At 37.3% G+C, this 25,372-nt stretch overlaps 1 protein-coding gene across 2 annotated transcripts in view; it reads left to right on the top strand.

The window, feature by feature from the left end:
* Positions 1-79: 79 nt before the first annotated feature.
* Positions 80-25,372, top strand: part of LOC113108110 (interleukin-1 receptor accessory protein-like 1-A) — a 69,248-nt gene continuing 43,955 nt past the window's right edge. For both annotated transcript variants that reach the window (XM_026270933.1, XM_026270934.1), the window contains exons 1-2: positions 80-468; positions 14,682-14,779. In XM_026270933.1, the coding sequence (XP_026126718.1) occupies positions 14,695-14,779 (85 nt within the window). In that variant the 5' untranslated portion in view covers positions 80-468; positions 14,682-14,694. The remainder of the gene's footprint in view (positions 469-14,681; positions 14,780-25,372) is intronic.

Below are 25,372 nucleotides of genomic sequence, written 5' to 3'. Positions count from 1 at the left end.
CGCGCGCACGCAGGCTTGGATTTGGGGCGGACTTTAGGACCATGGAGAGTTCTCCAACAGCAGCGAGCGCACACAGCCCGTCTTGAAGAGGAAACCCCCACAGGAGCTTGAGCTGCCGGATACCTGAGACATCTCAGATCATCCCTCTGACCGACGAGCGCACGGCGCGCCACGGAATGCGCAGGAGCGACTGTCCGCTGGACGAGGGCGCACGGTCAAGCCATGGGTCCTTCTTCAGCACCTTTGAGTTCTTAATGCATTATGGTGTCCTAAAGTCATAGAGACCCTTGGAAACCCTTTGAATTCTCCTTAAGGCAGAGTCTGTATTGGAATAAACTATCAGCTGGTGAATTTTTCTGCTCGGATGGATGATTTGGCCAGATTCCTCATTCATCGTGATGCGCGTTCATTCCGTTTCCAAGTGTCTTATTGACTGACCGCGGATCAATTTTTGGACGTGGGCTGACGGTAAGCTCGCGCTCTGTTTTAGTTACCCAAGCGAAGTTTGAAGTGTGTGTTTTTGGAGAGGTTTCATGGTGATGCGGGGGCGGCGAATAGATTTGCTTCGGATCGTGAGGAAGCCTATGTATTCTAACCTTTACAAAATATCGAAACCGGGTAAATGTGGAGTTTGATGCTTAAATAATAAAACTCTTTTCATCAAGGCAGAATTACAGCGTGAGACCTGTCAACAACATGTCTGGATCATATTTCACCTAAATTTAATAAAATAGGCAATTATGTTTTGTGGAAGAAGACAATAAGTCTTATTTTGTATCAGTAGGATCTGGCTGTATTGTGACATATTTTCACGAGTATTTCACGACACCCCCCATAAAAATAAAAAGCATATATATAGCTGTAATTATATCAAAGTAAAGTGTGGTATTATTTGCTGTCTTAATTTTATTGCTACTAGCTTTTCATTATCAAGGTGTCTGGGCAAGATGTTTCTTAATGCTACTGTGTTACAGAAATGCGACTCCAATAAGAATCTTCGTTGATATTTATGATAATTTTAAACAAACAAGTAAAACATCCGATATGAGGGCGAACATATGCTTCACTGACATAAAAATAATGGCACGATATAGAAACGTCTTAATGGTTCTACAAGTACGCAAATATCTTTATAGTTTTTTTTCCTTGAATTTATTGTACATTAACGGACACTTGTTCATCGGATTTACCCACTCCTGAAACAACATTTCAGGTGGGAATCAGTTAAGATCTCAGTGAGAGCCGCGGACTTTGCATACGCGCAAAACAAGACAAGGTCTTAATCGTGGTGTTTTTATACTGATAAAATAAAGGATTTATTATTTTATTACAGTTTTGCGGTCTATTGGCAAACCACTGTTTTATATAATTTCGTGTTGGTTTTGTTTGACTCGAAATAAATGTAGAAAACGCGACGTGATGTGCGGCAGCGTTTGAGATGGCTTGTTTAAAGGCGGTGTTTGCGGGAGTATTGCACCCTCCTGCGATGGTACCGACAGAACACACACACACACACACACACACACACACACACACTGCAGTGGCGTCTGATCACAGTCTGCGAGAGAGAGTGCGCAGGAGAATCTGTGCCGTGTGCCGACACCGGCTGGTACACAGACCTTTGGTGGGCTTTTCACACTTGAAATTGTAAACCCATGGTCATTTTTATTCCTGGGTTAACTGAATCCCTGCTGGGTTATCTTGTACACTGTTTCCCACTGCTCATTCACTGCCCTAGGTTAGTCATAGTCAGTTTACGAAATTTCTCTCTTCCGATATTGTGAACAGCGGGTTATCATTCTTATCTGCATATTTATGAGGTTAGTAACATTGATTGGACAAATACTGCACGTGTCCTGTCTTGTAATGACTTATCTGACCAATGTAAAAAAAAAAAAAAAAACACTTCCTCACATTTTCAGCATTTTCCCCCTCAGAGGCTAAAGTTAAGTGCGTGCAAGTTTATGTGGCATTAATATTTAATGCGACAGGCAATTGCTTAGTTTATGATTGGTTGACTTATGCTTGTGCGTTCTAATACCGCATTATTGGGCTTCCCATGCTTGAAATTGTTAACCCAAAGTCATTCCTAATATTGGCTAAACGTTAAACTGGGTTATTTCACTGTATGTTTTTAAATGATGAGTCGACGTACTTATTTGCATATTTATTGGGTCAGTAACATTGATTGGACAACTACAACACGTCTAGTATAAATGTTGCCATGTAGATCCTCTCTGGTTGTTTTAAGCCTTATAAAGCATACAACAAAACAATACTTTAATATTTTATTATTATCACCGTTTCATGCATTTGTGTCACTGTTCTATATTTCCCCCTCACTGTAGACACTAAACATAACATGAAAGTTTATGCAACATACAAAGCTCGTGAGTACTTAACGAGGTAAGCACTGTGCATTTATATTTGGTTTTCTGTTGCTAAATAACTCAATTTAATATTTCAGCACAACATCATTTTTGACTGTATGCCAGTTTATTAAATGTTAGTGCTGCAAAGCCTAAAGCATGGCTTCGTATCCCAGGGTTAAAAGCCTTAACTAAACCTATTTCGAAATAAGTGTGAAAGTTGCTTAACCCAGGGTTAAAATTGGCCTTAACCCTGTTAAGCATAGCATGAAAAGCCTTTTGGCTGGCCTAGTGTTGCTGTCACAATCCAAGGCTCATGTGAGAACACACCCAAGGCATGAGGATCATGCTCGTCATGGATGCAGATTCAGAAATTCACATTGCCCTCTTTTACCTCGTGCCACCTGCAAAAATTCTCACCCAAATGCATAGACTTCCTTCATTTCATGCAATATCAGTATAAACGAGCCAATCTCCTAATGCTATGATTACTTTAGCTTATTCCCTCAAATGTGTGCCTAGAATACACAGATGAAACGTTGGCGAAAATTGTCTTTGACAGCGCCATTGACTCCTCTTAAAGGAACTGTCACTCAGGTTTGAATGTGGTATGGGGCACAGCCTGGGTTTATTGTGTCGTTGTGTGTGCGGTTATAAAGAATGCATCCAGTCCCATGGTGGGGCTCCTATTGCCTAGGGTGAGTTTGAAGATGGACCCACACACACTTGCCTACTTAAGTTTCCAAAGAGATCTGGCTATAGCGCATGCCATTACCGGCAGCGTTTGGATGGCCTATTAAAAAACAAGGCATGTTCTGTCATGGGCTTTACTGAATGGCCAGGGGCATCGGTTAGCCACTTGTCGATAAAATCTGTGAAATAGAATCTGCAAAAGAACCAGTACATGTTAAAATGCACTTTGATGTGATGTGGATATTTGACTGTGAGTGGTGCTGAAAGAACAGCTCCCTTTTTCAAGGAACTACAACACATCTTTTATGACCCCCTCTGCCTTGACATATCATCAGGTCAACCCAAGTATCACTTCAATGACAAAACCACTATGACTGATGCCCCTGATCTGTGGGAAGCTAAAAGTCATGTCTGTGGCATTCTGATAAAAGCATGTATGTGTAATTTAAAGCCTGAATCACAGAATCCAGACTCAAATTGGACTACATATTGCAGTTGAGTTCTGAGTCTATTGCGCTTTTGAATTTGAGTGGAATTGGGGCATTTTGCAGAGTCAGTCGTTGCTGTTAAATGGCTCAAAATCTTTGATGGGGTTAACTGTGGAAGTTCATAGGCTTCCCGAGGGTTTACATGTATGAAATATAGTTGTATTGTTTTCCCGGCGAATAAAACGCACTCATGAGACTCACCTCCCGCTTTCTTAGGGACCACTTTAATGGGCACAATATCAATAAGAAGCTTGTCGCTATCTGTGTGTATGTGTGTGTTTGTGTGCATAATGAGGGGAGTATGCTGTGGGAAAGCCCTCATTATAAAACAGTTTGTGCTCTCAGGCCATTAAAGTCAAGTACAGCGAGTCAGGAAACAAGTAGAGGATGCTCAGGTGGATTGCTAGATGATTGAAACAATAAGCTCATTCTCTGATGTCTTTTCGGTAATGGCTACTATTAGAATCCAGTGGGTTGAGGGCTCTTGGCAGATCTTGTCCTGGTGATGATTGTGACCTGCTGTCCAAGCTGATTGATTGGGTCTCAAAAGAAAAGTGATCGATTGGTAATGAGAGAAGAGAATTTATTGATTTGGGTTGGTGAGAAGTATTTGGTCTTTTGAATCTTCACCATGGATTCCTGACCTTGATTGTGCATTTTATGCTTGGCGCACACCTGTGGGAAGGTATAACGTCATGCAACAGAGATCTAGCATCCCATATTTTCATTACACATAAGGCATTTCAATTTGAAGGACGTCCAAACAACACATGCACGCAAATAAATAAATACAATGAGTTCATTTATTCATATATTTGTGTGCATAGAATATGCAATTCGAGTCCCAATGGCGCATGCACGCAAACTCATTTACTGCTGGTTTTCCTGTTGCTGATGAAGTATGACATGTAATCTTTCCTTGTTTTTGTTTTTTCTCTAGCTCTCTCCCTCTCTATTACTGTCACTTTCTCTCTCCCTTGAGACTGTCAAACTGTCAGAATCCTCACTGATTCTCACCGAACAGTACTAAAACCTGCAGTGTGTGTTTGTGTAGACCCAATTTAGTCTCATATGTAACAGGGTGTTTGCAGTACAACTAGAGTTTTCAGTCTTACAGCACTTCCTTCACTGATTTTACTCATAAAACAGCTCTGAATGTTTCTGAAACACCATTGTTCGGTAATTAATTTATTATTGATTTCAGACCGATGGCAAAATTCAACACTGTATCTCTGTTTATGGCCTCAAAGTTTCTTGATTGTATTTGTTTGGCTTATAGCGGCTGCAGTTTTAGAGAAGCCTCATTTTGATTCTCTTTCACCATTTAACCTTGGAGTATAACCTCATGACAAATCCAATTTATTCTTGGGCGGACAACTTTTGATGGAATTGGGAATCTACCTCAATTTTCAGTTCTCTCCTTGTAAATGAGATGCTGCAGTCATTAACATTAGTGAAACTACCTCAGGAACCTAGACATCAGTTAGAAAAGTAGTTCCATAGTGACAATCACAGTCATTTCGAAAGCATTGGTCAGGATGAAGATTTGGAGTGAGCTAGAATACTAATTTCCCAGAGGAAAACACAGGGAAAAAAGACAGATTTAAACACACTGTACAGTGGGTTTCTCAGTCAGACCAGTACTTTTCACTTCAAATTATAGTAGAAAAGCATTTTGAGGGGGACATTTAATTGGAAAAATTAATGATATGCAGAATGTCTCAGTATTTGGTTTGTTCTCCTTTAATGACAGCAAGACTTGAGTTGACATGAAATCCACAAGAAAAAGCTGATAATGAGAATGATTCTAGAATATTCAAAAGGAAATCTAGTGCTTAAATGCACGAACACTTTTATATTTTTACAAAGGAATTCACATGGTCAATTTGACAAATTTTCTCAGTATTGGCCTAGACCTCTTAAATATTTATAATTTATTTGTTGTTTCAAAAAAGATTTCAGATGTGGTCTTCAGACCCCACAGTATATAATCTTTTTTAATGAATCAATTGCAGTCTTTAAATAGTGATAGGCTGTAATTGCAGTGATTTTTGAACTTTTAAATGAAGCAATTGTTTCACATGACAAACTAAACGCATTAAGCTCAACCACAGTGTTCATTCAAATTAGCCAAAGTGTATTATGAACATGTCAGACCTTTTGGCTATGAGATTCAAGTATGGCCTTCTGGAGCTGAAATTATTATTGAAATTATGATTTGGAGTTGTGCCGTAATGCTAGGATTTAACTGGAGGTTGGGTGTTTTAAAAACATTTTTGGGGGAATTATAGGTTGGTAATGGCATTGGTGATGCTGTGTAATGCTAGACATTATTGGACTTCTTGTCTTTGTGAGGTTTTTCTCTTAAATTTCATCTTAGATGTTTCTTAAAAGTTCTTAGGGAAAATAAGAACCAGACTAGTAAGACAATTATTCACATATAAAGTAACAATACAGAGCTAAAGTATTAATATGAATGACATGGCTCAGATAATTTGCCAAGAATTAGAGGAGAAAGTCTGAGATCATATTAAAATCTCTGACGTTACATTTTTGGTAAGCAAGCAAATTGTGCTGCTTGAGAAGCTCCTGAGAGCCTCTTCTGAAACTCAAGAGGGAATACTTGAGAGATTACTGGGGTCTTTTCAGCGGACAAGTCTGAGAAACAGGAGACTGAAACAGCTCAGCCAACAATAGTATTCTCAATTGTATATTAGCTCAAACAGTAAACTAGAATGTATTGATTGAAACTGATAATAAACATACAAATTGCTATGGCCCCATGGCTCTCTTCTTAAGCAACTGTGCTTGACAGATAATGTCAGTTACAAAAAACTCATGTCATGTTTTTGTGACACACCCAAATAAATTAGAATGTTGTGGAAAAGTTCGTTTATTTCAGTAATTAAATTCAAATTTTGTATTAAATAAATACAATGCACACAAACTTAAGTAGTTTAAGTATTTGGTTCTTGTGATGATTTTGGCTCTCATTTAACAAAAACCCACCAATTCACTTTCTCAAAAAATTTCTTTAAGACCAATTAAAAATATATATATTGTGAATTATTGGCCTTCTTTGGCGTGGCATGAAGGTGATCAGTTTGTGGCTCTGCTGAGGTGGTCTGGAAGCCCAGGTTTATTTGACAGATGCCTTCAGTTCATCTGCATTTTTTGGTCTCTTGTTTCTCATTTTCCTCTTGACAATACCCCATATATTCTCTATGGGGTTCAGGTCTGGTGAGTTTGCTGGCCAGTCAAGCACACCAACACCATGGTCATTTAACCAGCTTTTGGTGCTTTTGGCAGTGTGGGCAGGTGCCAAATCGTGCTGGAAAATGAAATCAACATCTTCAAAAAGCTGATCAGCAGAAGGAATCATGAAGTGCTCCAAAATTTCTTGGTAAACACGTGCAGTGACTTTGGTTTTCAAAAAATACTGGCAGATGACATTGCACCCCAAATCATCACAGACTGTGGAAACTTAACACTGGACTTCAACCAACTTGGGCTATGAGCTTCTCCACCCTTCCTCCACTCTAGGACCTTGGTTTCCAAATGAAACACAAAATTTGCTCTCATCTGTAAAAGAGGATTTTGGGCCACTGGGCTACAGTCCAGTTCTTCTTCTCCTTAGCCCAGGTAAGATGCCTCTGACATTTTCTGTGGTTCAAAAAATTCCTTGACACGTCTGTGTGTGGTGGCTCTTGATGCCTTGCCCCAGCCTCAGTCCATTCCTTGTAAAGTTCACTCAAATTCTTGAATCGATTTTGCTTGACAATCCTCATAAGGATGCAGATCTCTCGGTCGGTTGTGCATCTTTTTCTTTCTCACTTTTTCCTTCCATTCAACTTTCTGTTAACATGCTTGGATACAGCACTCTGTGAACAGCCAGCTTCTTTGGTAATGAATGTTTGTGGCTTACCCTCCTTGTGAAGTGTGTCAATGAGTGTCTTCTGGACAACTGTCAGATCAGCAGTCTTCCCCATGATTGTGTAGCCTAGTGAACCAAACTGAGAGACCATTTCGAAGGCTCAGGATACCTTTGCAGGTGTTTTACGTTGATTAGCTGATTGGCACCATATTGTAATTTAATGGTGGGTTTTTGTTAAATGTGAGCCAAAATCTTCCCAATTAAAAGAACCAATGCATTGAATTTATTTAATACATAATTTTCACAATTTGAGTTGAATTACTGAAATAAATTAACTTTTCCACAACATTCTATTTTATTGAGATGCACCTGTATGTGCACCAGTGATTAGAAACAATCCAAGGAATTAAAATATAAAAAAATCTATGAAACATCAGTAATAGTTATTGCAAATGTATCAAAAGTAGACCTATACAGAACTGAATATGCAAATATTTATTTTAGGTCACAACAGCATCTGTTTCTGAATGAATTCAGAATTCATTTATTTGCCATGATTGTTGTTTGATTTCAAATCTTATTAGCCTAGCCTACTCTACTAGAATGGTAACATTATTTTATATCATTCCAATCAAGACACTGGATCACTGGAGTCATATAAATACTATCCAGGAATTAAAAACACAATGCTGATTTGTACACATTGTATATTTGTTTTATCATCATCCATGCAGTTAACTAGTATAAATTCATACATATTTGTAATGTTTCATGCATCGGAGGATAGTTTGGTTTTGCATAAACAGCTCATTTGACTAATTTATCCATTCATGATGTGCCAGTGGCAGGTTTCTCACTCATGAAAAACCAGAGAATTATAAAATGGTGATTTCCAGGCTCGTAAAAGTCACGGAAGTCAATTAAATCTCAAAAGTCATTGAAGGTTCTATAGTGAGCGTAACAATCATTCTATAAATATCATTATCTTCTTCTGTAGCCAATGTGAGAGTAGCAGCCTTCAAATCTCACAGAGTGGAATACGTCGAATCAGCAATGTTTTTCAAGCTTCAAAAACAACTGCAGTAGTCAGTAGGAGTGGGAGCCCTGCAGATATATACACCTTTCATCATGTAAAGTCATGTCAGATGTAATTTAAATTGAAAACCTTACGTTTCCTGCATAGCTCTTTTATTCTCTCTCATTGCTATCCATTATCTTTGCTAGCCCTTTGACCACCTATTATCTTGTCTTTTTTTTTTTTTTGACTCCTGACTGAGACTGAGTGTGTCTGGTGAGGGGATTAGTGGTGCTGTGTCTGGAGGTGGTGTAGGAGAGCAGTAATACTCAATAATTAATCACCATCAGCAGCGCAGAGCATGGAAGAGTACTCAGGGGTCCCTTGTTAGCTGGGGCCGATCAGTGAAGTGTGAACAGTCTGCAAGCCTCTTAAACCACATACACACCTGATCAATATTCTGAATTTCAATTCATGCTAAGGGCACGGAAAGACCATTACATGAGTGTTCACTGACTTTTCCATGGCTTTGATGTGAGGGTACAGCACCTGTCGTCAAGGTTACATGTGCATTAACAAGTCAGTGTCATAAAAAAAATCTTTCAGGAGTCCATATTTGAGTCTATATTTATTGTTTCTCATTTCCTGCTTTCGCACTCAGTCACACACACACAAACACACACACACACTTTATGCCCCCGAGCATGTTCGACTTCTACTCTGATATTTGGCTGGCACGAGAAAGCTGGAACTGCCACGATAAATAATGGAGTCCACAAAGACCGGCGTGGTCTTTATCTTTCCCCCCTCATTCTCTTACAAATACAAGCCCACACCTACAATAACACAAACACACACATGCACATACGTCTATTTGGCTCTCTTGTGAACCATCATATGTGTACTGTCTGACTATAGATGTGGCTCAGGTTGTCCTTGAGTCATTCGTTCTGCTGTCTCGTAAGTGTGTGTGTGTGGGTGGGTTTTTAACGATGTGTGTATCTCTGTTCATAACGCAGCTCTCTTCCTCCAGGGGCACTGTTATATTTACCGCATGGTAAATGTGTTGACTGTCAGGCCTGGAGATGTGGAGAGTTTAAATTGGATTAAATCATAAAATCACCACATCAATCATTCACAGCTGGGCCCGCCGCCACACGCCTGTCCGTGTGCATGTGTGTGAGCGACCGTACATGTGTATGTGGATATTAGCTGCAATGAGAAATGAGGAAGACCTTTTGTGTACGCCTCTAACTGGACGGTGATTGAATTGCCTATTGTGAGTGGGGGGAAAAAAGCAGCACTCATTTGGACTGATTTGATCCTAAAAGTGTTCCATCTGGCAGATGATTAGGTGACTGTGTGATTTAACAGGTGACTGAATGATTGGGGATGATTAGTGTTATTTGCTAAGTCAAGCGTTAAAAAAGCGTTAACCCTAAGGCTGGAAATATGGCACATAACTCATTCCACATTGTTTGTTTGTGCTACCTTGGATCATGTGGCTTGTTGAGGACAGACATGTTACTTGCTTTTCTAAGCATGCAAAATATATAAAGAGAGAATATATGTGCAAAACAGCAAATTACATAAAACTAATCAAATGAAATATATATGTGTGTGTGTGTGTGTGTGTGTGTGTGTGTCTGTTTTAAATTTTGCCGAACTGTTTGCAATTTCATATGAATTCATACAATTTGCTTACACCCCAGTTACAGTTACTTTGAATGCCCCCCCCCCCCCCCCATAATTAATAACGGGTGGGAGAAAATATGAATTCTCCTATGCCATTTTCTGATTCTGCTTAAATAATTTAATAAAAATGCACAAAATAAATTTGATATAAAATTCACATGAAAATGTAGCCATGTGAGTAATATTAAAAATTGAGGATGCAACACATCATGATGCATCGTGATATCGAATTGAATTGGATTGTTGAGATAATAATTGTAATCAAGTCGAAGTGTGAAACCAGTGAAGATTCACACACCTACTAAAAATGTACATTTTCAGATGATTCACATTGTACAATTTGATCTGAAATCAACATATTAACATTTTTCTGTGAAATCTGGTTGACCATAATTTTTATGACTATACCAAGCCTGTATGGCATTCTTTGTTTTTGAACTGGTTGCTGTTTTCAATACAATTATAATAAATGTGGACTGGAACTTTTAAGCTTCGAAATGGATTATAAAGTATCAGAAATGTCCCATATAATGTGCCGTATAAAAAAAAGGGGTGAAAAAAAAATATGTGAGGAACACATATTTGTTGTGATTCATTGACAGAGCAAAACTGACCATATCAGTCAGATTTATGAAATCATTTAAATTTTGTGAACTGGATTAACCAATTCATTGAAGAGATCTGATTTGAAAATCCATAATTTCACAATTTAGACATTGCTGCTTCCTGGATGCAAACATCAGAGGGCGGATATCAAGATTTTCAGTTACCGTATTTTTCTGACTATAAGTCGCACCTGAGTATAAGTCGCATCAGGTCCAAAAATACGTCATGATGAGGAAAAAACATATATAAATCGCACTGGACTATAAGTCGCATTTATTTAGAACCAAGAGAAAACATTACTGTCTAAAGCCGCGAGAGGGCGCACTATGCTGCTCAGTGTAGACTACAGGAGAACTGAGCAGTATAGAGCGCCCTCTCGTGGCTGTAGACGGCAATGTTTTCTCTTGGTTCATGTCTCTTAGTTCATTTCTCTTGGTTCATATCAAATTAATTTTGATAAATAAGTCGCACCTGACTATAAGTCGCAGGACCAGCCAAACTATGAAAAAAAGTGTGACTTATAGTCCGGAAAATACGGTAATAATTGCCTAAATGGGTCTGTTCCAGAACAGTCCTATAAAATGTACCTTTTATGTTTCACTGAGGAAAGAAAGTCATTTTGGTTTAGAACAGCATAAGAATGAGTAAATGTTGACAGGATTTTCATTTTTGGGTGAACTATCCCTTTAATTAAAGCCGTAATAAGTGATCTCATACGCATTAACTGGTGGCTGTTAATGTGAAAATGTGAAATCTTTATATTCTACCTTTTCTCATTTTTTTTCTCTCAGTCTCTCCTCTCTCAGAACCCTGAGATTATGTGTGGGAGAGGGATGATAAGCCCTTTAAAGAGATCACAAGAGCACTCTCTCTCTTTCGCCCCTTTGCCTTTTTAACACACACACACACACACACACACACACACACACACACACGGACACACAAACACTCCCACACACACACACAAAATAAAGTCTATTAACCTATCAAATGCTACTGTTCCTGATGGGATTTAGGCCTTCCAGTGTCTGAATTTGGCATGCAATTCATCATCAGTAGAATGTTATTGTAAGATAATTATGGATGAAGAGGAAGGGTTTGCATACACTTATTAAGTTTACATTAATTATAAAAAAAAAGACAGGAAGCAGGGAATATAGGTGTTATTTGATTAGATATAACAAGTCTTGGAGGGAATTCCAAGAATACCGTATAGCTGCGGGGAGTAATTTAGAGGTCTGCGTTAAAGTGACAGAAGCAGTGCATCATGGGGGAGTCATGTGACAAGACTGTAAATTGAATTATGGACCTTTATGGTGCTTTATCAGCTGGAGACTTCAAATAAAACTGTAAACAGAGGTGATTATGGATGGTTGACATGTATATATGAAGTACTTGTGTTTTGAGAAAATGTATTTTTCAGCTGTATTTATTTATATTAACAGCAAAAGGCTAATCTTCTGTTAAAAAACCAGTTACAGCAATTAAAATATCCCCTTTTCCTTATCCTTTAATGTTTTATTTACCTAAAATCTTGAAAAATGTTCATGTTCCTTGTTAACCATCAATATATGTTTGCCTTTGAGTCCAGTAACCAAAATATGTGCCTCTTTATTAATGAATATTTCAGTCAAATTTGGGTTCAATAGACTTCAGAGGCTTGCGCTTAGCATTCAGATATCTAGTTGGCCTGATCTGATCGCTCTCTTCATTTGTTCTTACACTTTAAAGGGAGATGATACACTAAATCATTACTGCAAATCTTTTTTTCTGACCTTTGTTAACGAGTTTGTTAATTAATTCTCTTAAAATGTTACACACCCAGAGTTCTTTTTAATAATCATGGGTGTCCTACATTACTCAAACATTTAAGAAACACTCATTCAAGGAGAGAGAACAAAGCAATCAGTGTGTGCTTATTCTGCAATGGAAATGGTTTGGATTCCCTCTGAAAACAGGCTTCTGTAACCTCTTAGATGGGAGAATTGTGCAAACAGAGATTAAAATAGATTTCAAATATGAACACAGAATGCAGGTGATTGAGTGGCTTCGTTGGAAAGCAGAGAAATCAGATAAAATGTGAAGAAGTCATACTTTAATATGATTTGACCAAGAAAGAAATGCTTAAAGATTGTATCTCTCTTCCTATCACACATATACATATAAGCAAAAGCAAAAATGTCTGAATTCCAGGGAAATTAAATTCTGCATCATTTACACATTATTGCTGGAACTTTGTACATAAAGCGAGTATAAGGAGAGTCAAAATTTATTATAAATACATATTTGGGGGCCATTTGCCATATTATGAAAAGTTGTATATTGCTCTGAATAATATATTTAGATATGATTGCATTATATATATATATATATATATATATATATATATATATATATATATATATATATATATATATATATATATATATTCATGAAATATTCATTTTTTTATTTTACGGTGCAGTTGTATTTTAATAATGCAGATTATAATGATGATGATGATGATGATTATTGTTGTTATTATTATTATTATTATTATTATTACTTTAGAATCCCCATCAGAGCTCCTCACACATGATGTGAAGAATCTGAGGCCAGAATCTGAGAACAGAGTTCTCGTCAAGAAAATGATCAAAATTAAATTAACTTGGATACTGTTCAAATTATATTGCATTAATGTGGTGATTTCCCTGTAACAAAGTTAGACATTTTAGACAAAAGTAGAATTTTTATCATTTTATAACAAATGTCAGAGCTAGGCAAAAGAGTATATAACTAGTAGTGTCATTTGTCAATATAAACAGCTTTTGCATGTTTACTTAATACATATTTACATGGGGTTTTGAGCAGTTGTTAAGGTATTCTGGGTAATAGTATTGTTTTGAAATCATATTATCAATTCAATCATACTGTTAAATGTTGCTTTGTTGTAGCTAAGGTATTCTGAGCAGCATTTACTCTGAGTGTTGCTATGTGGCCATTATAACCAACTAGATTTGTACATTTCTGAATAAATTGTGAGTGGGTGGCTGCTATTCTTGAGTGTTTTTTTTTTTAGTATGTTGCTATGTGGTTGCTAAGGTATGCTGTTTTAAAGCAACAAGCCTCGAGAGGCCAAGGTTTACAGTGATTTTTAGAACAGCTAAGGGACGTTGTTATACCTGGCAAGATCTCATAAAAGCCATAAAAAAATTATTAATTTACTGGTAACAGATAACAATTTTTTCAAGTTTTTCAGCAAAGTCTACCAACAACACACAGACACAGCAACGAAGTAATACTGATGTAATGAGCTCACAGGTGTTTGTTTATAGAATATTTTACAATGTCTTTCTAATGCAGCTCAGCCAATCAGAATCAAGAATCAGAATGATCCATTTTACATACTATATTAAAAACTATCATATTAAAGATTGCCAATCGGATGGTAATGTATACTGAGTGTCCTTTGCATGTTATTTTTCTGGGTGGTTGCGTACTAGCCCAGATCAAAATAGCCCAGTGAATCTCTTTACAGTATTGCTTAAGTCTATGGGGGTTTTCCTGCAGTATTAGCCCTTTAAAAACTGCCCAGTCATTTAAAAAAATATACTGTAAACCAGTAGGGGACTGCAATAATAATGATGTTTTCAAATAGACAGACTTCTTTAACACACTCTTCTATTGTTCCAGTAAAGTAGTCCTGCCCCAAATTCACGCCATTGGTGGAGTCAGAAGTTAAAATGTCGGGCCGTTTAAACAAACAGAGCAGTGTTTGACAGCGTCACCTTGTTTACCCACTCCACGAAGTCAGCCTACTGGGTTTTAACATCGACAAAATTACACACTTCAGCTTTAAATCTTGTGTTTGGCGGAAAAGCAAATGCAGGTCTGGACGTGGGTAGCTCATGCTTGTATGTTGCCTGTATGACATGTGAGGTTTCTTTCTGTGTCTCCGTCAGGCTGGAGAGGAAGATGACAGCTCTCAACCCAGTGCTGTTCCTACTCTGCGGTGTCTCTGTGTCTCTGACTCTGAAGGTGGTGTCAAAGAGAGGCTCAGGTATGTCCAATCTCTCTCTCTCTCTCTTATTACTCACAGAGGGCTTGCTCTTCGCATTAAAGTGTGACATCAAATATTATTTCACGGCGTAATGAAAACTGCTATTCTAAACCGCTCCCACCAGCCATGTGACTGTACATATTAAAGCTTAATTTAATGCAGCATTGATTGTGAAGGTCATTCTTGTGTGCTGAGACAGTGAGTGTGTATGTGTACTTTCCTTTACGCACAAGCAGGCAAGTACATAATCACCAAACTGCACACACACACACACACACACAAATGTGAACACGTGTAAATACACACATACATTTTGCAACAGAGAACAGGTTGGGAAGAGAGCAGTGCCAGCCCATCTGTCAGAGGTGATACTCTAATGTGTGTGAGGGAGGGTGTATGTGTGTGTGTGTGTGGGTTGTGGGGGGGGGGTGTTTAAGGGAGCGAGAAAATTTGTGTGTGTGTGTGTGTGTGTGTGTATGGCTGATTGGGAAAAAGAGCATAAAATGTGAGCCAAGACCACCATGTACTCCAGATAATTAGGTGCAGGGAGGTGTTATGAGTTAAGCTGCAGTTTGATGTTCCTCAGGACCATAATTTGTATTTCCTGATACCTCAGTTTTCTCCTGTAGCATAATGAGAACACAAAAAAAGAGTTACTCAATTACTGAAACTCAAGGCGTTCACTGAAAATGATCTAAAAATATAAACCCTATTTCAGCATTGGCTGAAGAAACAGTTATTATGTACAGTCTGATGGAAACTGGCGGGAGACTTTTGAAGGACAATTTCAGTGTCTTGCCTTAAAGTCAGCATGAAATGGCATTCGCAACCCATTATACTTCCATAAGAAGTCATATTTCCCATTGAAACAGGATTCAAGCAGAAAAAAATTTAGAATGGGAGGTGATTTTATCTGTAAGCACTTGATTGGATTGTGAAAAGTGGTTGTTATGTACCAGAATAGAGCCAGATCTGCATGAGTGTGCGCTAAAACAGTTCTTAAATGCTATTTGGTTTGTGGTTATCCAATTCATTCCAAAATCAAGGAACAAGGAAAGTCAATTCAGAGATGAATTGATGATGAAAGATTATGTTTCCGAAAGACATTCTTTTATTTTATTTTTGACCCATCAGAATGTTATAACCCTGGTGTGGACTTTTAAAATCGACTGCAAGCTGACATCCAGATCTGCTATTTTAAGAATCTAGCACTAGTTTATGTGGCACTGGTTGCCTTAGATTATAACTGGCTCATAGTGGCATAGATAAGTTTTAGTTATTGATTCCATTGTTGAAGTGTGCTATTCACAGTCAGCCACCATTGATTCATTGCATAAACAAAGGTTATCTGATAACAAAAGGGTTACCAAGATAATGATAATGATAATCAACTTATAGTGGCCACCGTATGTAGAATAAAACAGCCTTAATAAGACAAATTATATCTCATGTTAATGTCCATGATTTTAAACTGCTCACTAAAGAAGTAATATAATTTTCTGCTTGGATAAAACTTTTAATGTTAAGAAATGTTAAGAATGTGCAATGTTAAGAAAGTAAATAGAGTCCATTTTGATTTCATGGTGACTTTAAAAAGCATATTTCAAAGCACTGTCATCTTATGGGAACGCACCTCAGTGCAGCCTTGAAAAGACACTTGAAATCCACACGTTTGAGATCACTTAAAGCACAGCCTTACAGAGACTTTTGACCATGGGGGTGTTGAAGGCACAGTACTTTAAAGGTTTTTTGAAGTCACTCTAAAATTAAAGTGGTGCAGGACTGCCACCGACCGCTGTGTGATGAAAGCATGTCGGATGTAATGTCAAGTACAAAGATGTACTCAAATTTGTACATGCTGGCTTTCCTCTTAGGACAGCGTCTGTTGCTCACTGTTGATTACCAAAAATTATATTTTTGATGCACTCTGTAAAAAAAAAAAAAACTAATGGAAATTTAGTAATACCCTGACTATACCAACCATTGCAGTGTTTTTAAAACAGAGTATTTCCTTAAAAGTGCAGTGTATCAAAGACATGTTTTAAAATGTGGTTTAAAAGCACCCTTGTTCCCTACCATCACGAACATGTAACCAATCTTGTTAACTTGCAGGGTGGGGCTTTTCATATCATTTGCTGTCTGGGATGTCAAAAGGGAACACGATTTGTGTAACTTCAGCAATATAAAATTAGCTGTTTGATAATGTAGTCAAGCAAAGGCTAATGATATCAATTTCCTTTAAATGTTGTAGAGAGCGATACATAAAATGCATTACCGTTCGGGCTGTCAGTTTAACGCTTTAACTTAATTAATTAATTATGAAAAAATAATGTGAATAAAACATTTTAACGCAGTTAACGCACTGTCCCTGCCCCCAGACCTCTACATCATCTTACATTTCATACTGTTGACAAAAATATGATGCAGAGAAACAACTCCATAAATGCTGTTATGCCCTAAAATTCAAGATATTGGGGCAAAAATGCCCATGTATGGGTTTTTGTCTCATATATGACATACGATTTCATACAGTGCTGATTTTGTCCTGAATATCATGAGTTTAAATGTGATGAAAATTTTGCAGAGAACATATTACCTTAGCAGAATTGTTTCACATCTCCGAGCAACACAGCTGTGTTTAGTTTCAGGATGAATCCGCATTTTGAAAGAATTGTGTGAACCAATGATTCAAAATCTCATTCATAAAGAGAGTGGTTTACTACATTCCTGAATGAATTGGTCATTAGAACGAATGGAATGAAGACATTTACCACCACCTCCTGACAGATTAACAGTGTGTTCCAAACAGGATATAGTGCCCTCCAAAGGGCACTTTGGAATGAAAACAATCATGGCCGACATACTGAAGGGTTGTTCCAAACCGAAGTGCTCAAAAACTGGCCACTAGAGAGGGCCCTTTGGAATGAAGGATTTCGAAGGGTACAACTGATGGACACTTCGGGCTCCCATGATACTTTGCGCAGATTCTTTGCATGATGACGGTGCCTCCGTGTGGGCACATGATGATGATGTAGAAAGGAAATTCAGAAACAGTTGTTTGGTCCCCTACACCCTTCGACACTTTGAAGCTCTCACTCCGGAGAGTAAACCCTTTGAAGGGATTAGGGCACAGAGAAGAGCCCTTCTGAATGGAACGCAGTGTTAATTTCATAATTAGAGTATCATTCCATAAAACAAAAATAACAATAATAATAAAAATAAAAAATATTAAAGGGACAGTACATCAAAACTCGATTCTGTCATCATTTACTCACCCTCATGTCACTTCAGACATTTATTTTGTGGGACATAAAGAAGGTACTTAGAAGACTGTTGGTAACACAGCTGTTTTCGTTACCAATGACTTTTATTGTGTGAAGAAAAAAAATACTGAGATGTTTCTCAGATAATTTTCTTTTATGTTCCATAGTTTATGTTAGGCCATTGTAGCCTAAATGATGTGTGTAATACATTTTATATTGAATCAAATTAAATATTTCATTCTAAATCTACAATTTGTCATGTCTACTTTTTACATTTTTTTTATTTAGCATAAAACTAGCTTTAAATAATCTTTTGTTGGTATTTTCACAGTCAAATTTAATTAGATTCATTAAATGAAACATCAGGTAATTAATTAATTATACATTTTAATTGGCTGACAGCGCCTAATCTTATACATCGACTTGCAGATGACCCTGTATGATTTGCGCTTCATTTTCTTTGGAATCAGTTTTTGGTTCTAACACACATGATGAATGAAGATAATTTTGCCACTTGTCATTGGTTACAATTCGCTACTTCAGTTAACCAAGTGAAATAAAATAAATTATTTTTACATTTAAACATCTAAATATGTCATTTTGATGATCAAATATGAGTTTTAAGGGATCAAATTACTGACATTTTTACTTTGCATGTTTACTTTTGCTTGGTATTCTTCTCAACTTGACCTTCCATGTATAAAGAGATGCAATATTGCCTCTTTTTTAATGCACTGGCTAGATTCACACATTTTTTTACTCATTGGTTTGTTAAAAGTGTTAATTAATCCACTCGTTAAAGTTGACATGCAACTTAATGATGTCATGAGACACTGGTGCATACAGCATTCTGTTGCACGTACTTAAAAAGATTAGTATGCAGTATACAGTACATATTATGTAGTATGCAATACACTAGTTTTCCATTCCAAGCAACTGTTAGGAGCTGCACTCGCAGAAGTTTCATCACTTATGCATGACCAGAAGTTTGTCCACCTGGAAAAGTAGTCCCACCTCAACAGGCCGATTCAGACAATTTCACAACTCAGGTAATACAGAGAATTCTTATGACAGCTTTAGAAAAGACACAATCTTCATAATTTCAAAACTCTTATATGTGGCAACTGACGCATTGTTCTTCAAGATGGAAAGTAGCCTGTAATATTTCTTTAATGAAATGGAGAAGTGTGTTGAAACCAGCAAGAGAGTTTTATTGGATGGTTCATATCCACTGCACTGTTCAACTCAGTGACGCTTCTGACTGTATTGCGGCAGAATCAAAGCTTCAAAGACACTATTAAATGTCAGACACATCCACATCACTCTCTATGCTGAAAATGAAATAATAACTCTTTCCCTTTCCATCTGATCATCTCAGCAGAGGCCCAAGGCATGGCCCAGACATCAGTATGTGTGTGTCAATGTGTGTGTTCGTGACTTTGAGCGACACAAACACACATCTCATCAGCACAGCATGCATTCCTCTTGATGTGTTTTAAAGGACTTTACAGCTGTAATTGAACAAGGACATGTTCTGATTGGTTATGAAATATCAAGCTCTAATTGTCTTTTACATTATGGATTATGTATATGCTGAAATTTGAATGCAGATTCGTGAAAAGAGATTTGAAAAATGAGAGGAAAAATGTCATCCTCAGAGATGAAGAGGGACCGTTCTTTTCTAAAGAAATTATTTCAAATGATTTGAGGCTGATTCATTGGTGCATTGGTGCAAGATTTTTGCTGATTATATTAGTATTAGGCTTGTAAAAAGAACATTTGGTGATTTCAAGGAAGGGCAAGACCTCATAAAACAAGAATGGCTTGCAAATGGACTAGTCAATGTACACACCATGTTTAATTTGACATGAATGAAACCAAGGCTGTGAGAAGTGCAGTTAATTTAATGGGTTATATGTTCATAGGTGAAGTCAAATTTTCCACAATCCAGCTGAATCTTTTTTTTTTTTTTTTTTTTTTTTTTACACTAGAATTTTTGAAAAGCCATATTTCATTGACTAACAGCAATTGTACAGACTGTAAATGCATCACTTACAGCCTCTTTTTGATTTAAGTCATATAAAAATAGCATCTGGCTAGACTAGGCCCCTTCTCACCAATGTCTTATTATTTGTTGTCCTTGAAATTCAAGTAAATTAAATGATTTGTTGAAGTCCTCTTAGGAAGTTTTTATTATTTTTATTTATGTGTTGGGATATCATAATTACAATATTAGGTGCCTTCAAATCAGTTTGGCTGGAGCAAAATGCCGATGTACTTTAGCACATAGTGTTCTAGTACATAGTGTTTTAGTGTTCCTGTAGCTCAACTGGTAGAGCATTTGCTTTATCAAATGCAAGGTTGGGGGTTCGATTCCCCGGGAACACATGATAATTAAAAATTGATAGCCTGAATGTACTGTAAGTCGCTTTGGATAAAAGTGTCTGCTAAATGCATAAATTTATTTAATTTATGTACTTTTATTAAAAAAGAATTTATGTTTTTGTGATGTTGATGTAAGCAGAATCATTATGCCTTACATTTCATTGTAAATATTATTGTATTTTTTTATACAATTAAGCTAATTTTAAAATATTTATATATATATTGTTTATATATTTTATGTCAATGAAAAAATTAGTGATGTCAAACATTTCCACAAATTTACTGTCAACAACAGCTGTATCCACTGCATTCACCATGTTTTCACAAATTCAGAATCTCAAGGCTCAAAGAAAATCCACAATTTCCCACTTGCAATTACAACATTGTGGTGACAATACATATGCATTCAACTTGTTAATACAATCTTTACAACATGACTTGAATGCAACCAAAAGATAATTTTCATGATTTTGATGCATCTTCTATGTTGCACTTTTTATATTGACACCTAGTGGTGCGGATGCAGCATAACGCAAAAAGCCAATGTTGTCAGGTATTAATGCGAGTGGGTAAATGCATTCAAAATCAGCCTTCATGTATTTTTTCAGCAATGAAAAATGTCCAGTATTATGGAGATTACCTAGATGAATATTGTAGAATTCAGCAGTCATGTGATCTCATTATGACAGCCCCCATGAGGCGACCCGTTTCAAGTAGAATAAAACTGCTACTGATATGACTTGATATGCAAGTAGTATATGTCAAAAGCACTTTTTCTTTGCATACGAAACATTTTAATGAGGGAAACTTTAATAGTTAAGGGGTGATACAGCATGTGTGAGCTAGAGATGTTTGTATCTGAATATCCAATGATGGAAATATGTGTGCTTATGCAGTGAACGTGAAAGTTTGACTTTATAAATGACAGAAACTCCAATTAAAACAAACCAACACAACTTCGACATGCACAAGAAAACACAAACGCACACCCGCTTAAAGTGTCAGTTCATCCTGTCTCATTAAGCACACTATAGTTCCCTCGCTCTCTCTCAATCTATGTCTGTTTTTTAAATGCTAATGATGGATTAGCCCATGCTCTGGCCTCAGGATTTTCTCTCTTTATTCCCATGTTTGTTTCAGTTCTCTCTCTCAGGTCTTTGTCTTTTCTCTCGCTGTCATGTTACTGTGACCCACTGACCCTCTCTCTTTATGCAACCAAGAAAAGCCTTCAATGACAGAAAAGACTTCAATCCCTCTTTTCTCCATCTTAGTCAACTAAAGGAATTTTACCATTATTCCCCTCAACGCTGTGAGAAAATCGCTCTCTCCCATTGGTTAACAGGCCACCTGCTCGCCTGGCGAACCTGCTCGACCTCCGTCACCATGGCAAGCCAGAAGCGGAGGTGAGCGGATGAGAGGTATGGGAAAAGATCAGGGATGAACAGTCGCACTATTGTCCAACAGAGGCATGCTTGAGGTTGGCGGAAACTCAGAAAGGTCAGCGCACGGTCGAGGAAAGGTCAAAACGAGGGGCGGGGAGGAAGACGCTCGCTCGGCATGGGATGTCGTCATGGAAATGTCCTCAGTTTGCTCGATGCGTTGTGACTAAGACAAATTAGTGGTGGACAAAGTGATTTTTGCAATCGCTGATCCGAGAGACTCCATGGGAACAGTAAATAAGAGCCGCAGTGCATTGTGGGAGATTAAAATCACTTGTTTGGCCCAAAACACATCATCTTAGAAATATGGGGTGCATAATGAGTTTATATGAATATACCTACTCAAAACAGCTATAACCATAAAGCACGGAGAAGTAAAGGAGCCCCGTTCCACCTCTTCCTCTCGCTCTCTCTCTTTCTATCTCTACAGAGAGCAGTAGGAAATGGAAATGCACACTTTATGGGTCTGGGTGATTGGATTTGCATGGCGTCAAGCCAGCGCAAACACACACACACAAAGACACACACACTAAGACACAAAGTGTCTGAGAGAGCAGTGGTAACTCAAAGTCAACATGACAGTTTTACTGGGGTGCAGTTGCTCTCAGTGTCTAAAGCAAACAGCCATTTACTGTTGCACTAAATACCGACTAGCATTTGCCCTCAATATCAGAGAGAGAAATTACCAGCTCAAATTCAAGCGGGGAATGGAAAATTAGAAACCAGCATTTGAGTTTCCTCTTAAAAGAATGGCCGTTAATGCGTGGGTGCGTCGAAAGAGCCAATCGAGATTGTCAAAATGAATTTTCGATTCCTCCGAGCATGATTGCATACCGTATCTCTCAATTACAAATAACTGTTTCATCTTTGAAACTCTCGTTCTCTCGTTTAATGGGAAACAGGACTTGGTTTTTCCATCCAGACTATTGTATTTATTTCTGAATGCAGTGAATTGATCATAATTATGGCTGAAAAGCCAGTTTTAGTCTCTAGTGTTCAGAAGTGCTTGCTTTATGTTTTAACTGCAACACTTCAAATTTGGTTTTAGATGCATTTCAGGTTTCTGTTCATTGTGCATAAGAGCTTCCAGAATGTGGCTTGAGTCTGTCGCTAGCCCACCTGTGGCAAGATGATTCTTTACTGCGTTTGATCAGAGGCCTTCGCCAAGTCTTATTAAGATGTTCCAGTTTAAGTAAGCTCGAGATATACTCTATATCCTTAAATGGCTCTTTGTTAAAGCAGAACATTTGAATTAAATGAGATACAATGGTTAATGTAATATTACTGTAATTGACTCCAGTGGTCGGGCATTCCACGGTAATATCACATCACATCATAATATCAGCACTGCCTTCTGGTTGAAAGAGAGCGAGAGGGACGGGAGGAGTGAGTAAGAGTGACAAAGACAGAGAGTGAATGTTAGGAGACCTCGAGGGATGAGGTGACCTACAATTAGTGACAGTAACATGATAACTCAAGGCCAACAGCAGTCCATTAGCATATTTCATAATTGATTACAGAATATCTTCGGAGGACGAATATTTATTCAGACCTAGTTAGGGCCAATTTAAGGGTGAATTAATGAGGAAAACAGAGCTTAAAACCAGACCTGTGCTTTCTCTTTCTTCCTTTTCTGTTAGATGTTGAATTATGCAATTATGTAGATTCAAGGTTGATGGCTGCAGAGGAAAACAAATTTCATAACAAATATTCATCCCATGTGACAGTGATGGAGATCTGTTCAGTGCAGTCCCATGATTGTTCTTGTTCTTAACTATTATGAAATAAAAAAACTTGTCATATGTCTTGTATGTCCATCTCTCTACATTTTTGTTAGCCTGTGATTCTGACATTTCAAATAGATTTGTGCAAATTCTGTTCTGTTAAGAAATAGTTCTCAGAAGAAATAAAATTAATTGTTAATGTCATTCCTAACCTGTATTTTTAGTTGTTGTTGTTTTGTGGGACACAAGGAACTCTGCAGAATGTCCAATATGCTCTTGGTTTTTTTGTAAAACATGGGATACATATTATTTATTAGATTAAAATGTAATTAATTCATAATAATATGAATTATTTAAATAAAATTAACCTAAATTGTATGTTACACAAACAAAAATATTCTAGGGAAAGAAACACCAATCTGATGTTAATCCTGACCTCGCTGCTTGGAAATGTGTCTGTAGTTATGGAAACTCTGTAGTGAAGCATTTTAACAAGGTTCTTATCTAAGCAACAGAAACCTACTTAAACTAATTCTCCACCTCCATCCATCCACCCAACCAGACACTCACACACACACACACACACACAAAGAGCTCCCCTGAAGATGAGTGATTCCCTCAAATTTAAGAAACAAGTACACAAAGAGAAGATTGCACGATTATCAAGTATGATTATCTCTCCTTATCTACTGCTTTATTTTATTTTTAAAGCATTTCATTTAAAATTGTAAATTAATAAAAGCAATAATAGTAACTAAACTCTTCATTTATTTTGTGAGCATTTGACAGGTCATCACTATTTAGTCACTAAGGTCTCTAAAGTATTCTGGTTTATAGTATTTTTTTTTCTTTTTTTTTGCATGTTTATTTATTATGATCAAGTTTAGTTGCTTAGAAAATATATTAGGTAATAACACACCTCTACTCAATAATCAGCTAAATTTATGACCACAGCGCAAATGGTTCAGAATGAGTTACGTGCCAAGATTTAATACTTTGTCTAGTAGTAACAAAGTTAAATGGTTTAGAACAGAGCCCTAAGTTATATTAATAGTGATTTGGCTTTAGACATTGAAAGCAATTGAGCATGATCAGTAACGGTAACATCAACATGTTTTTTTCTTCACATTTGTTGTCCTCTTCCCTCTTTAATCCTTCCTCACAGGTAAAGCCAGTCATGTACTGTTGTGGCCTGGGAATACCACTGTCATTTGGTTCTATATGCACTTTCATTTGTGTGTGTGCATTATATTTCCCATGAGGACTGTAGAGGGGAGAGAAGGAGAGGGAGTTGTTTGATCTTTAACAGGATTATTCATCCTCTTTCCCTTTTATTTATTTAATATCCTTCCTTTATGCTGAGAGCATCTGGGCTGCATTTAAAACATTAAACTACACACATCTCACTAGAGGCCCGTATGCTTGTTTGTATGTTGTGTGTTTGTGGTGTGTGTGGAGGCGGAATTCCTTGACCTGACAGTCCTGTAGCATGATCGATACTGCATTGAATTACACACAAGTCTGCAAGCCACACATTTACAAATCCTCCCCTTCCTTTAAAATCTCTCACTCTCCTTCGGACACATGAACGTATGCACAGGTCAGCCCTATAACTGCAGTTTGAATTGACATCAGTACAAGATGTTTGGACTGTACATACTGTATGCCATCAGGATTTAATTAATTTAAATGTCAGCAGTTCATTTTCTTTGATAAAAGGCAAAGGGAATCTTACAGATTCAATAGAAGTTAAACGCTATTGACAGAATCTGTAAGATGCAG

Source organism: Carassius auratus, chromosome 9, assembly GCF_003368295.1.
Source record: "Carassius auratus strain Wakin chromosome 9, ASM336829v1, whole genome shotgun sequence".
NCBI classification, from domain to species: Eukaryota; Metazoa; Chordata; class Actinopteri; order Cypriniformes; family Cyprinidae; genus Carassius; species Carassius auratus.
This window is presented reverse-complemented; position numbering and strand designations above follow the sequence as displayed.